This window comes from Macrotis lagotis, chromosome 4, assembly GCF_037893015.1.
Source record: "Macrotis lagotis isolate mMagLag1 chromosome 4, bilby.v1.9.chrom.fasta, whole genome shotgun sequence".
Classification (NCBI taxonomy): domain Eukaryota; kingdom Metazoa; phylum Chordata; class Mammalia; order Peramelemorphia; family Peramelidae; genus Macrotis; species Macrotis lagotis.
Genome location: NC_133661.1, coordinates 257001350 through 257016681, shown reverse-complemented (window position 1 = coordinate 257016681; position 15332 = coordinate 257001350). Strand labels below are relative to the sequence as shown.

Here is a 15332-nt window from a genome sequence, read left to right as displayed (position 1 = left end):
GCTGCTCGTAGTGGTCAAAAACCATAGGGACAAACATATACTGCCACCTAGTTGCCCACCTAGTCCATAAAAAAGCTAGTCCAGTGGATAGAGGACTGCTAGAATTTCAGTCAAGAAAACTTTATTTCATATCCAGCTTCAGATAATAACTAGATATGTGAGTGACTTAACATCTTTCTGCTGCAATTTCTTCATCTATAAAATGGGGGATAATAATAGCCCCTATCCCCCAGGACGTTCCAAGGTTCAAATGAGTTAATGTTTATAAAATGTTTTGCAAACCTTTTTTAAGTGCTACATAAAAGGCTAGCTGCTACTGCTGCTGTTGTTACTAATTATTGATTCTTGGGAGTTGGAAAGTTTTTTCCTTGTATTGGGATTGGAAAAAATGTGTGATTTAGAAAACTTCCAAAGAGGAAATACACCCTCTATCAGAGCAAATTGGGAGCAATTCTACAACTTCTAGTCTTATTATGAGTAGGAGGTCACACTTGAACCCAGGTCTTCTTGACTCTGAATCTCACTATACCATAATCCACACTACCTTTTGATATATATAGGATGTTCATAAATTAGGTGAAAGGTTCCTATTATGGAGGTTTGCCTTTTTTTTTTTTAAGTTTTTTTGCAGCGCAAATGGGGGTTAAGTGGCTTGCCCAAGGCTACATAGCTAGATAATTATTAAGTGTCTGAGGCCGGATTCGAACTCAGGGACTCCTGACTCCAGGGCCACTGCTCTATCCACTGCGCCACCTAGCCACCCAAGGTTTGACATTTTTAATAAAGCATGAGCAACAAAAAACTAATGAGGAACCTCAAAAGGATAGGAGTAAGATATATCAGTAGGGAAATTTATGTTAGGAAACCGTGTGCTGGACACATATGTGCTGGCATACTAGTTGAATCTCCTTGGCAAATGAGAGAACTTGATCAAGAACCTCACAGCATGGGCATAGGGGATGGATAGGGTTGTAACTTGAATCAAAGAGATACAGTTCCATTTATATATTTAGATATGAATTACTTTTGCTTAATTATAAAAGAACATAATTTTGGCCAAACTCTAATTTATTTAATTACTGTTATCTTCATCACTCAGCACCTTTCTTTTTGCAGAGCTTATTTCATCCTATTTATTCAGATCCTGGTTTCTGTCATGGATGAATCTCCAAGTTATTCCCCCTTTCCCAGCTCACTCCAACTTCTGCCTCCTGGCCTCCCAGTGTGCTGGTCAATGTTTTAACAACTGACTTTCCAGGGGAAAACTTTTTCCACACAATACATTTTAAAGTTTAATCTGCAGGGTTAACACTAAGTGATGAACAGTGAACAATAAATCGAACCTTGTTTTGTATTGTGTCATGGAGTTCTCTGACTCTAATACAACCTAAGCACTTATGCCTCCTCTGTCCATACAAGCACTCATATATACAAAACACCCAGAAAAACAGTGAGGTGGCACAGTGTTAGACTTGAAGACAGAAAGGCCTGAGTTCCAATCTTGTCTCATACATTAGCTCTGTGACCCCAGGAAAGTTACTTAACCTCTCCCATCCTCAATTTCCTCATCTGTAAAATGCAAATAAGAAAAGCCTCTGCCTTCTAGGATTGTTTGAGGATCAAATGAGATAACATGCAAAGTGCTTCATGAATTTTAAAGTGCTGTGTAAGTGTGAGGTGATGATGATGATAAAAACAGCTCATTTTCTTAATAAACTACTGAGGGTAAGATTTCCCCCATATTTTGCTACTTAGCATTCACTTGAAAGTAATATTTGAAATGTTTTGTTCCTCTCATAAAGTAGGGAGCATATAAAAATGAACAGTATCTTTTGGTAGAGATTTTTTTCCCTATTCTTTTCTTTTTTTTTTTTTTTTTGCAAGGCAAATGGGGTTAAGTGGCTTGCCCAAGACCACACAGCTAGGTAATTATTAAGTGTCTGAGACCAGATTTGAACCCAGGTACTCCTGACTCCAGGGCTGGTGCTTTATCCACTGCGCCACCTAGCCGCCCCTTGGTAGAGATTTTAAGCCACTGTTCTCATCAAACCTCCTATGAGGACAGCTGTCTCATCCAAGAATATCAGAAAAAGTTACACATGCGAAAAATTTTTTTAGTCAGTAGTTGTAAATAAACATTTATTAAAGCACTTTCTATGCCAGGCACTATGCTAAGCCCTGGGGGTGCAAAGAAAAAGATCTCTTAATCTTATTTCCTTTATCTCTATTATCTTTAATATATCTTTTGCTTTCCTTTAATTTTAACTACCTTTAATTTTCTTTCATTTTAATTATCTGTTTATTTTATGCTTTGACATACTAGGTTGTTATAGGAAACCAGCATAGATTACTTAAACATGTAATAGTTTACTTGTTGAAATTTTAAAATATGACTACCATGCTCCTCAGAAGGATTGTTCATACAAAATATTAAGGATAGTAACCTTACTCCTTCCATTATGCAGCAAAACTGACTTCCATTAACTTTTGTGTATCTTGTCCTTCTTGTCCTTTCTTCCTCTTTCTGTTCCCTAGTGCTCCAAAAGAAATACTTATATAAAATAGAACAAGAATATAATTTTCCACTGAAGGAAAAATAAATTCAGCTTGTTTGTCCCTGATAATTTTTTGTTCTCAGCATTCAAATTTTAAGGTCTTCTTTGATCTTAAAGGATCAAATTTTAAAAGGATTAAAAAGAATTTATCAAATTTCAGATTCCTAATCTGATATTAACCATCCTAGAAAGAGGTAATGAATTACTCTTATAAGTTTAATAAAGTATTCCTTTATTCTTTGACTGAATTTCACAGATACACCAGTCTGAGATCCAGTTGAGATTAAACATTTTTGATTAATGCTTTTGTCATTTTATTTTTCCATAGGGAAAAAAAAATTGAAGGACTGAATTTTATACGATGTTTATCTGCTTTCCATTCTGATGTCTTGACTGTAAAGTTACATGAAACAAGTTTTGCTGTTGTTCAAGAGGTAAACCTAAAACATATTTTTGAATAGAAAGAGAATTAAAATGCATATTTAACTTATCATTAATAATCAGTACCTTTTAACAAGTAGTAAGGAATGCAGCCTCTGTCTGTTAATGGTCACTTCCCATTGAATAAATAAATTTTAAAATTTGCATTTATTAAATGTTTACCATGTTCCTGGCACTCTACCAAGCTTTGGGAAACCTATACAAAGCAAAAAAGACAATCTACCTTCTGAAGAAAATTATACCCTAATATGGAAAGACAATACATTAGGGGAATGGTGGCAATGAAGGAGTGTTGTGCTAACATTGATTTAGTTACTGTTTACAAAGCCAGAGTAGGGAATGCAAGGGCAAGAATTTTATTGCATTGCATGAAAATGGTCAGATAGTAGCAGGATGGGCCTGGGTCTGAATTAGATATGACCTATGCTCTCCAATCAGAAGCCCAGGTTCACAGAGCAGGAGCTTGGAGTGTTAGATTTGATGTGGAGATGGAGGCCAGGAACATGTTAGGGTGACTCTGGGTCTACTCTGGATATGATAAATTCTCACCAGTCAGAAGCCCAGCTTCTTGGGGCAGGAAGCAGGAGTTCCTAAGCATAGACTGGAAGGTGAAACTATGTTATTAATGCATTTAGAAATATGGGAATTTAATGGTGAGAATGGTTATTATTGGTAAAATAAGATTTGTATTTTTGTTTATTTGCCTTTAAATTACCAAGAATTATTCTTATTTAAGATTTTAAAATTTTTAGGTGAAGAATCTGCGCTCTGGAGTTTCTCGTGCTGCTGTGGTCTGTTTAGGTGATCTCTTTACTCATCTGAAAAAGAATATGGATCAAGAAATAGATAACACAGTAAAAGTTCTGTTGCATAAAGCTGGTGAATCAAACACATTTATAAGAGAAGATGTAGACAAAGCATTGAAGGCTATGGTTAATAATGTAACTCCAGCACGTGCAATTAGTTCTCTAATAAATGGAGGTCAAAGGTAATACTCATAAAAAATTGAAATAAGTTTAGCTAAAATGAATTTCATACTATCCAGATTGTAGAGAAAGAAGGCAGATTTTAGTATTATTTACACAGAGGTTTAGAAGGAAACAAATGTTAGTATCAGGCATTTAATAACATTAATAAGTCCCAGATATATGCCAGACTGTTACACCAGGCACTGATTATAAATATCTTTTTTTGCTGTTAGTGCAGGGATAGGTAATTCAAAATTACCACCCTTCCTTCTTTAGCCTATAAAGATTGGGGTAGAAGGTTAAGAGCAATTTGTCCTAAGGACTCTTAACTCTGGTAAATCATTTCATCAGTTTGTTTTACTTTTATTTCCTTGCAGCCATTTACACATTGCAGTAAGAAGATGTACAGCCCAGCACTTGTCTGATGTGGTGGAGCAAATGGAACCAGAACGGATTTTGTCAGGAACAAAAGACCTAGCTGACCGGATATTACCAGCTGCTGCTAAGTTTGCGCAGGACAGTTCGCAAGAAACCAGGTGAGCTGGTGCTCATAAAATAAAATTTAAACACCTGGGATTGGGAAGATTATTTTGGAATGAATAGGAAACTAATTTAAAATTAGGACACAAAGGGTAGGGCCAAATGAGCATTTCTCTGGAACGAGAAGTGTCAACAGTGGGGTCCCTCGGGATTGGTGCTGGGACTGATCTTGTTTAACATTTTTATAAATAATCTGGAAGGAGTGCACAGTGAATTCTCCAAATTTACAGATGACACTACGCACTTCTGGGTAGTGAAATGCCAAGTCACAGGGATGAACTTCATCAAAACGACACGAGGCTGTGTGAGTGGGCAGAAAAGTGACAGATGAACTTCATTGTGGGCAAGTGTAAGGTAATGCATTTAGGGAAACATAATCCAAATTATACTTATAGAATAATGGACTCCAAGTGATCAATTACAATCCAGGAAAGGATTTAAGGTTCATTGAGCAACATCATTGGAGATGGAGGCCCAGTGTTGTTACTGCAGTGAAATGGCCATCAGAATGCTAGGTTGTCAGGCAGAAATGGGGGGAAATGTTATGTTACCAGTTTTCAGGGACATAATACATTTGGAACACTAGGCATTTTTAAAAATTCTCCTTCAAGAAAAATAAGACACATAAATAAAGGATGTCCAAAGAAGGGTATTGCAGGGATTACAGGGTTGCTATATGGAAACAGAATTTTGAATATAATTTTTTTTTAACTAGAAAGATAAAGATTGAAAAGGAAAATGTTCCAAATCTCTAAAATTGTAATAGACAAGTTGATTACACAAGACAGTCTTTAAATCATCAGAGGAGTACGCTCAATCATAGAAGTACTATTTTGTACAGCAGTGAATAAACCATTGGAACTTATTACTCCTAAAGTGGTACAGAGAGTAACATTGAAGAAGAATTTAGGTAAATTCATGAAGGATAGAAGCATGTTATATTATTATATCTTTTGGAATAGCTTTCCCATAATGCCAATCATTGGATCTTACATATTTATCTTTGCAATTTTGAAATTATCACATAGAAAATTTAAATATTTAAGATTGAATATTTTTCATTGCATATGTCCCTTGTCAATTTATTGGCCTTTCTGGACTCCATGATCTTTCTATCTTATCTCCTTAGATCTATTGTGATTCTTAGATCCCCAGGAGTGATTTAAGTAAATACCAGAGTTGTTTCCAAGAAACTTAACAACTGCTTAGTTCCAGTCATCTGGGTTGTAAGCCATATTATGGTTCTAGGGACATTGGAATCAAGGAATAATACTTATTTCCTCACATTCCCATTTTCTCAATTCCTTTTTTGGTTAGGGAAGAGCATAGAAAGGGGTTGGATTTGTTTAGACTTGAGGCTTCAATGCCTTTTTTCTTTATATCTTCCTCCAAATTATACTCCTATACCAGGAAGTGGAGACTAAAGGGGGGAGAACCCATTAGAACTCATATCAGAGCCAAACCAGTACTTGGGCAGAAAAAACAACTTTCTACTTGATAGAAGTTGCAGTTACCATTTAGGTTCAGGGCCCACTCCTCTCTCACCCCTTGCTATTGTCAGCTCATACTGGCTTAACTATGGCAATTGAAATTCACACTGTGAGAATCATTTCTTTAAAATACTATTTCTAAAAGATTGGTATCAAAATTCATGTTTTACCTGAGAAAAGAGAAGCACTTTCTTTATAAGTATTAATATAGATTTAGCTCAGTCAACCAGACAAGCAGAGAACAAGTTTCTAATAAATACAGGCAGGACAGGTAAGTTTTCAGTGGAGGTGAATTGGGAAATAAAAAAATCAATTATAGAATTGCAGTGAGGCAATCAAGTCAAATACACTGAATAGATGGTTGGCAATCAGATTGCTAAGGCATTAAAGCAAATGCCAAAGTTACACTTGTTCTGCTTCACAGCTTTGCCAAAGACTAGCCAGTGTTAGAAAGCATGATTTATTTAAGTGTTCACAAGATTGAGCAAAACAACTGGCCCTTCATCTAGAGCCAGCTGACCACAAACATTAGCATATAGTATTTTCCAATCTGTTTAAATTGATCATGGCAAATTGGTTTTTGGATTGAATTAAAAATAATTGCAGCCAATAACACAGACTCTTAATCAACTTAAATCTAAATGACAGAAATATTTTTTACATATTTGCAGGTATTATGGTCGAAAGATGCTATTCCTCATGATGTCCCATCCTAACTTTGACAAAATGCTTGAAAAATATGTCCCATGTAAAGATTTGCTTTATATTAAAGAATCTGTGAAAAACCTACGTCAAAAGGTATGTGAAAACGATTGGAATTTAATGAACAATTTAGAAATTGAGATTTTTCACCTTTGGTGATTAAGAATAGGAACAATTGTTTTCTATTTCTTCTTCCATCATGTTAACTACTAAGGGCAAATGTTTGTGCAGCAGCAGAGCACCTGGAATGCAGTTTTTCCTTGTATAATGAAACTCCTTTATTCTTATTCAGTAGAACTTTTCTAGATAATAACTAGTCTCAAAAATGGAAGAATAGTTGTATTCTGATATATTAAAAATGCATTTAATTTAGTCATAGCTTGAATTATCATCAGTGAGGTTATCTTTATTAATAATCTTAGGGGGCGGCTAGGTGGCAGAGTGGATAAAGCACCACCAGCCTTGGAGTCAGGAGTACCTGGGTTCAAATCCGGTCTCAGACACTTAATAATTACCTAGCTCTGTGGCCTTGGGCAAGCCACTTAACCCCATTTGCTTTGCACAAAACAAATAAATAATCTTAGGAAATATTCTAAAGGTAGATGGGACCAACATTAAGCAATGAAAGTTACAAAAACAAGCAAAACACATTCAGGTTTATAATAAGCAGTTGGAGCTTACCAAAGGTGAAATGGGCTATCTTGGAAAGAAAAAAGTGATTTTCCTTTCTTTGAAGATCTTAAAGCAAAAGCTGGATGGCAATTTGTAGGATAAGTTTTAGAAGGGGATCCTTATTTGGCTGAAGATTGAACTAAATGACTCATGAGATCCATTATAACTCTGAGACTGTGACGGCTAAAAATCTATGGTAACTAGAAGATAATAAAGGATATAAATTAGACCTGTGATTTCACTGAATAGAGAACTCTTAGGTGAGAAAATCCCACTTTACCAATGCAACTCTACACCTTCTCTGAAACTATATTCTCAGAGAGATGCATAGAGCACTTAGAGGCAGCATGTATTAAAGGAAGTATTTGAACCTAGGTCTTCCTGTCTCCAAGCAGCATTTCTAATCCACTATATCACACTTCACATAGAGTCATAGAATTTTAGAACTGGAACGGATTTACATGTCTTCTCCAACTCCCATCCCCATTTTTTTATTAAACTTTTTTTTTAAGTTTTTGCAAGGCAATGGAGTTAAGTGGCTTGCCCAAGGCCCCACAGCTAGGTAATTATTATGTGTTTGAGGCTGCATTTGAACTCAGGTACTCCTGACTCCAGGGCTGGTGCTCTATCCATTGTACCACCTAGCTGCCCCTAAACTTCTTTTTTGTTAAGGTTTTTGCAAGGTAATGGGGTAAGCAACTTTCCCAAGATCACATAACTAAATGATTATTAAGTGTCTGAGGCTGGTTTTCAGCTCAGGTCCTTCTAACTCCAGGGCCCTGGTGCTTTATCCACTGAGCCACCCAGCTGCTTTCTTTAATTATTAAACTTGAAGGTCCCAGTATTTAGATCGCTTCTGTAGCAAAAATCTGTTCCTTTTAATGAAGCATTTGTATTTATATATTTATTCCAAGTATCATTATCAAGAAAAACACACCATGCAAATGTGTACACATACATGTGTTTAATATTATTTATTTGTGTGACTGAGAGTCATTTAACTTTTCTATACCATTTGTAAAATGAGGAAAAGATGGACTGTATCCCTTTAAAGGCTTCTAGCTCTAAAATGATGATTTAGGATTTAATTATTAAAATAAGTTAGTAGTATAGAATTTGACTTTGAAAGCAGGTTGTAATTTATTTTCTGAAGATGCAAGGAGAAATAAATATTAAATTTAGAGATACGGTTTGTTAAAAAAACTTTTAAATAGAACATCCATCTTATCAGCTGTTACATTAGCTGTTGTAACTGTCAGGGACAAGACAACTTAGTGATGAATAATTACTGTTATTTAGAATCATAAACTGCTTATGTCACAGACTCAGCATTTTATTTCATATTAGCTTACATTGTAAAATAATAATTTGCTGTAAGTAAATACTGCAAGGATCTCCTGGTAACTACATTAAAAGTATATATGTAGCAGATTATTAGCATATTATTAAATAGCACTGATTTACTGCTATGAAAAATTTGTGTTGACTGTTTTTATTTAGTTCTTTTATTTTAATATATATTTTATTTTATTATAATATATGATAATACTTGACCTTTTTTTCACCTTCAGGGTTTAGGAGAGATACCATTAGACACTCCATCAGCCAAAGGAAGGCGCTCTCATGCTGGCAGTGTTGGAAGTACAAGGTCATCCTCTATTTCTAGAGATGTTCTCAATTCATCTGAAAGGCAGGATCATTTGATATATATCTTATAATTTGATTAATTACTCTGTGGAAATCATTCCTTTGACTTTTTTCTTGAACTGTTTTCCCCCCAGAAGAACTATGAAAATTGAATGAAATATTGAAAGTTTTAAGTACAACCCACATGAAGCAATAAGACTGTTGAATATTTAAGGCATATTGTCACTAAACAGTTAAACTCTTGATTAGGTTTTTTAAAGTGAATCTACTCTAAAACATTTTGTTGTACTATTTTTACAGAACTTGAAGCTCAATATAGTAAGTCAAAATTGGACCCCAAGGTTATTTTTTTAACTTTTGAGAAACTACAGTATTTTTTAATAACTGTAAATTATATTGTTGAACAGTAATTCCAAACCAACATGAAAAAGCAAGTTTTGTGATGTATTCCATTGTTTGCACAATAATACCGTTCTTATTGGACCACTAGGGGTCCAACTAGAGAAATTGTGTTCAAAAAAATTGTTTGTAATTCATCAAAAAATTAATAACCCAAGATACTGCAGAAAAAAAGAATAGTTTTATGAATGTACCTGTAAGTTCTACAAATAATCAATTTAGCTTAAATAAGACCAGAGGAGTGGCTAGGTGGCGTAGTGGATAAAGCACCGGCCCTGGAGTCAGGAGTACCTGGGTTCAAATCAGGTCTCAGACACTTGATAATTACCTAGCTGTGTGGCCTTGGGCAAGCCACTTAACCCCATTTGTCTTGCAAAAAAAATAATAATAGTAATAATATAAGACAGTCTTAGTTTATTGCCTTCTTGTTGTGGAGGTAATTCTGGAATCTGGATAGCTATAGAAGCAGAGTACAAGATTAAATAAATTGATTGTACTGGAAGGACTTTAAGGATTTTGGTAATTGGCTAAACCTGAACTCCAAGAACCAGCCTAATTAAACACAGGGAAATCATCACCAGCACATCACAGTCACTGGCCATTTAGTAAAGAATTCTTTGATCATCACAACTAAATAAATAGAAATACAACTCAATCTGTCTGCTTCTGCAGTGACAGTTGCAGAGTAACAGAGAATTGCATGGTTTTTAAAGTCAACCACAAATATTAACTTAGCTGTTAATATTCTAAAATGTGAGGGTCTTGTCCAGTGATCAACAGAAGATGTACTAAGACTAGAGGAACTTAATCTTATTAATCAATCAAAAGGAAACTGAGGCAATTAAAAAGATAAATTCTTAGAGAAGGGAGTTTTTGGAGTTCATTGACCAGAGGCAACGAGTAACATTTAATGGGACATTTGTTCGTCTAATATTGAAATCTTTATTATAGTATTTCCAAATAGACTATGCAAATAATTAAAGCTTCTTTTGCCAATTTCAAAGGAAGAACAAATAAAGCAATTTTTTGAAGAACTGTTTAAGAACAAATATTTATTAAACCCTATCATTTAGTTGGAAGAACTTCCATTTGAGTACTAAAGGATTAGAGGAAACACTGCATATATAAATGTTTTACACACACACAAAGTAGAAAATATACATCTTGTTTCTAACTAGAGAAGTGAAAAAGTAGATTACAGTACAGGAAGGGTGAGAGACAGTGTGGTTCCACATACCCAGGAAATGGATGGATGTAACCCACAGAAGGAAGGACTAGAAAGATCAGGAAAAGTTTACTGTAGGTTGAATTTCAACTGGAATTTGAAGGATGATAATGAGTAGAGGTGAAGAGGAATAAAAATGAGAAGAGGCATTGTATTGAATGAATTGGAAATCATTGGTACTGGCAAGAGCAGTTTCAGTGAAGTGGATAGAGCACCAGCCCTGGAGTCGGAATTGCCTGAGTACAATTCTGGCCTCAAACACTTAATAATTACCTAGCTATGTGACCTTGGACAAGCCATTTAACCCATTGCTTTGCAAAAAAAAGAGAGAGATAGGGAGTCCACAGGTGTGCAACATTGCATTGAATGTCAGATTGATTGGCTTGGAAAAAGTTTTTTCTCCTTTTTTTTCCCCCCCTTTAAAAAAGTTCTTTGCCTGTAGGATCATTTTTAGGATTGTTCTTATTTAGTCAGAGTATAGAAAAATAGTTTACTGCTAAATGACCTTGACCACAATCGTGTTTTTGAAAAGATTAGTCAAATTATTTTCCTGGCCCTTTGGGGAGAAGGGAATTCTCCTTTCCATCATTTCAAAGAATTTATAAATTCTCATGAACTAAAGAAACCATAAAAGAAATTTCTTTCCTGAGACCATGACAAGTATCAAATAGTTTTGAGAATCTTGTGATATATATATATATATGTGTGTGTGTGTGTGTGTGTGTGTATTCAAACATGTTTCTCTTCTTTCTCATTAGGGAGATTGTGGACATACGTGAAATAAGAAAAACTGTTCCCCGAAGTTCTTTAGAAAGTGCAGAATATATTAAGACTATAACAGCTTTGTTAAATGCAAAAGACTTCCGAGATCGAATTAATGGGATCAAACAACTTTTAGCAGACACTGAAAACAATCAAGAACTTATTGTTGGGAATATTGTAAAGGTAATAGTACACAAAAAGTATTTGCAGCAGATAAGCCTCACTCCTCTGTGTAGTTGAATAAATAAATTTAAAGTATATAACTCTATAATTTTATTGCATTTAATTTTCTTTTGAAACTATGAAAATTAGAGCTAATAGATGAACAAGACTTAGAAAGTAAGCCTAATTTAGGAGAGAGTATGTCTATAGACAAGAGTATGTCTTTAATGTCTATAGTAAAAAACAAAGTCATTTGTGGAGAAGTCCAGTTTGCTCAGAAAAAGAAAACTATATGTATTTTAAAATTAATTTGTAACTGGCTTTGATTTAGCTATACTTGAATTTAAAATATATGGTTATTGTGACATTGTTAGAATATTATATAGATTTGTATTTTAGAGAAAAATTTGACTCCAGAATCAAAACATCATTTGTTCTCTCATTTGAAATCAGTTTGATTTATCTTATTTTATCTTATCTATGTGTATATTCCCTTGCCTGCTAAGAATAGGTTTCTTGTCCTGTTTTATGACTAGAACTAAAATTTTAGTGGAATTATAATACTGGAATTCAGAATAACTTCTAAAACTTTTTTCTTTTGCATAAAGTGCTCAAAAAGACAGCCTTTGAATGTAGATCTTTAATTCTGTACAATTTATTAATAGTTTATTTTTTTGTATTTAATATTTATTCTCATTTTGTACAAATAATGTTTTTATACATTAATAAAATATTCTTGTTTGAGAGTAAACTAAATACCCCTCCCCCAAAAAATATAGACTCGCTTGAGCGACAAAGTAAATAGTTTATTATCTGTGTCGCAATAGATAGAACGCTAGGTCTGTAGCCTGGAAGATCTGAGCTCAAGTTCATACTTGGACACTTACTAGCTATGTGAATATGGGCAAGTCATTTTACCCCGTTTGCCTCAATTTCCTCACCTTTAAAATGACCTAGAGAAGGAAATGACAAACTACTCCTGCCTGTATCTTTGTCAAGAAATTCCCAAATGAGGTCACAAAGAGTTGAACACAACTGAAACAACTCAACCACAACAATTAAGCTTGTGAGACTCTACTGAAATGACTGAATACCACCAAATCTAGATCTAGTTTAAATTTTTTAGCATTACAGTATTTGTAATTTAAAAGAAAACTTTCCCCATCTCATCATTTAATATCATTAATTCATTTATTTTCAGATCTTTGATGCTTTTAAATCTCGGCTGCATGACTCAAATAGTAAAGTCAATCTAATAGCTCTGGAAACAATGCATAAACTGATTCCTTTGCTCAGAGATAACTTATCACCTGTAATCAACATGCTCATTCCAGCAATAGTGGATAATAATCTAAATTCTAAAAATCCAGGAATTTATGCTGCTGCCACAAATGTAATTCATGCTCTGAGTCAGCATATTGGTAAGAAATTTCACTTTAAAGATAAAAGAAAGTGTACATTTATATTTGAGAAAATGTCCTAATCTTTTATTTCTCAGTTTCTTTACCTAGTAAAGAGTTTTGTATTAACTTGATTTTATCATTGGGTAAAATTTTCAAGTATACCTGCATTCTAGAAATAAATGTTTTTCTTCCTTTTAATAAAAACTTAATATTCCACAACTATATTTATTCAATCTCTTTTTTATCCACTTTTATTTAGACAATTACCTACTTCTACAGCCTTTCTGTACAAAAGCACAATTTTTAAATGGAAAAGCAAAACAGGATATGACTGAAAAGCTTGCTGGTAAATATGTTAAATTTTCTGATGATATGAATTTTTAGCTGTGTACAAATTGGTAATTGATATTAAGAAGTCTACCTTTCAGTATCAATTTACCTTAAAGTTAAAATAAAACATACTGTGTACCCAACACGACTTTTCAGAACTTTGAAAATCCTCTTCTAATATTTTCTGTCTTCCTATTAATTACTTTTAAAAGAAATTTTAAGGCAGAGAATATGCCCTCCCAATAGTTTTCTCCTTATGGCCTATGATTTACAATATAGTTTTATTTCCTTGTAATAGAATACAATTTCCATTTGGAAAGGAGGCTCTCTGAGCGAAGTTAAGAGTTTGGTTCCCCTCAATCCTGTTCTTCTTGAAATAGTTTTTTTATGCCAAATACTGTATTATGTTTTGTTCTGATTCAGATTTTAAGTTACACTCAATATTTTATTTTCATTCTTTAATAAATTTTTATAACACTTTTCTGTGCCTGTTTTATATCAAAATTACTTGTATTTTAGATTTTTAAAGAAAATGAACTGAATGACAACAAATACTTACTCATATGTCATATTATTGCATTTCAGACCTTGTTATGGATCTCTATCAAAGGAAACCTCATGCTATAGAACAGAAGGTTTTGCCTGTCCTCTGGCACCTGTTAGGCAATATGACAAATAGTGGCTCACTACCTGGAGCTGGAGGGAATATCCGAGCAGCCACAGCTAAATTATCAAAATCACTTTTTGCGCAAATGGGTCAAAATCTTCTGAACCAGGCTATATCTCAGCCACCACAGATTAAAAAGAGTCTAGAAGAATTGCTTGAAATGACAACTTAAAATGAATTATGTATCTTTATTCCGTTAATGTGTACAACAGTAATATAGGCTAAAATTACCTGTTTACATGAAGACAGATGGAGCCTTTTTAAAGTTAAATTGTCACAGTACCTATACTTTTCATTTAGAATCTATCTAGAATGGCAGCTTTTGAAACTTATAAAGCACACCTCTGTCTCCTTCTAGCACTACCACTCATGATCAAAACCTGTAATACAGATGAAACAATCAGCATAACATTCACAATTCTATTTGAGAAAATATGGAATGAATCCATCTTTAACATTTATAAGGAAAGTTCTGCTCATTTGCACTCCTGTAGAAACTGCAGTATGTTGCCCTATATGTACAATTAGATTTGTAATTAAAAATATACTTTTTATTATGTAATCATGTTCTGATATGTCTTATTACTTAGCCTTATTTTACAAAAGTGAAAAAGAAGTCACTGAAATATATGTACCACAAAGAGGGATTTGTTTGCTACTTGTAAAAAAACATGTATTTCTTAAATCAATCCACCAATATGATTGTGCAGTATTAGCTTGCTATTGCTAATGTTGATGTAATATATTTGCTTAACTATTGGGCATTATCTATGTAATTGTAAGATTTAAATAACTTATAATAAAGCATGATGACATTTTTAGGAAACAAATTTTCAAATATTTTAAAGTACATATTTATTTAAGAAAATGTGTTGAATATAATTTCCATATCTTTGTGTGAAAACACTAAATTTTCTCTCTGTCCAAACATTTATAAAGGTATTATATTTCTGCCCAGTTGTATAATCTTCAACAATAGTGCCAGGTCTTCTATAGATTTTTCTCAAGGTTATCCAGCTACAAGTACTGTACCACATTTTAAAAAGGAAAAGGGATATTATAAAATAAAGGGATTTATTTCTGTAGATGTGTGAGGTGTTGTTTTTCCCTCCCCCCCAAAAAAATGGAAAAATAATCAAATGTTTGCCTTTAAGGTTCATTAACTCTTTTTATGATGTTGAACATTATGAGCTGTCTCACTTTCAAATCCCCAAAGCATTTGGGACAAACAAAGTATACAGATGCACTTAATTATAAAGCAAGTAAACTATTATATATTATATATATTTATAAAAATAAAACTTAATACTGTAAGAATAGGATTATAGTAAAAACTGATATACTGCCTATAGAAGAACCAGTGCCTTGG

At 33.7% G+C, this 15332-nt stretch overlaps 1 protein-coding gene across 3 annotated transcripts in view; it reads left to right on the top strand.

Moving 5' to 3' along the window:
* The window catches only part of TOGARAM1 (TOG array regulator of axonemal microtubules 1), a 95454-nt gene extending 80406 nt beyond the window's left edge, over positions 1–15048 (top strand). The window contains exons 15-23 of one of the 3 annotated variants that reach the window (XM_074235858.1): positions 2884–2989; positions 3749–3984; positions 4342–4500; positions 6666–6792; positions 8940–9016; positions 11398–11584; positions 12765–12984; positions 13226–13312; positions 13882–15048. In XM_074235858.1, coding sequence (XP_074091959.1) covers positions 2884–2989; positions 3749–3984; positions 4342–4500; positions 6666–6792; positions 8940–9016; positions 11398–11584; positions 12765–12984; positions 13226–13312; positions 13882–14135 — 1453 coding nt within the window. In that variant the 3' untranslated portion in view covers positions 14136–15048. Of the gene's footprint in view, positions 1–2883; positions 2990–3748; positions 3985–4341; positions 4501–4734; positions 4859–6665; positions 6793–8939; positions 9059–11397; positions 11585–12764; positions 12985–13225; positions 13313–13881 lie in introns of those variants that run through there. The other 2 variants (XM_074235857.1, XR_012478211.1) reach the window with 2 other exon arrangements.
* The last annotated feature ends 284 nt before the right edge of the window (positions 15049–15332 follow it).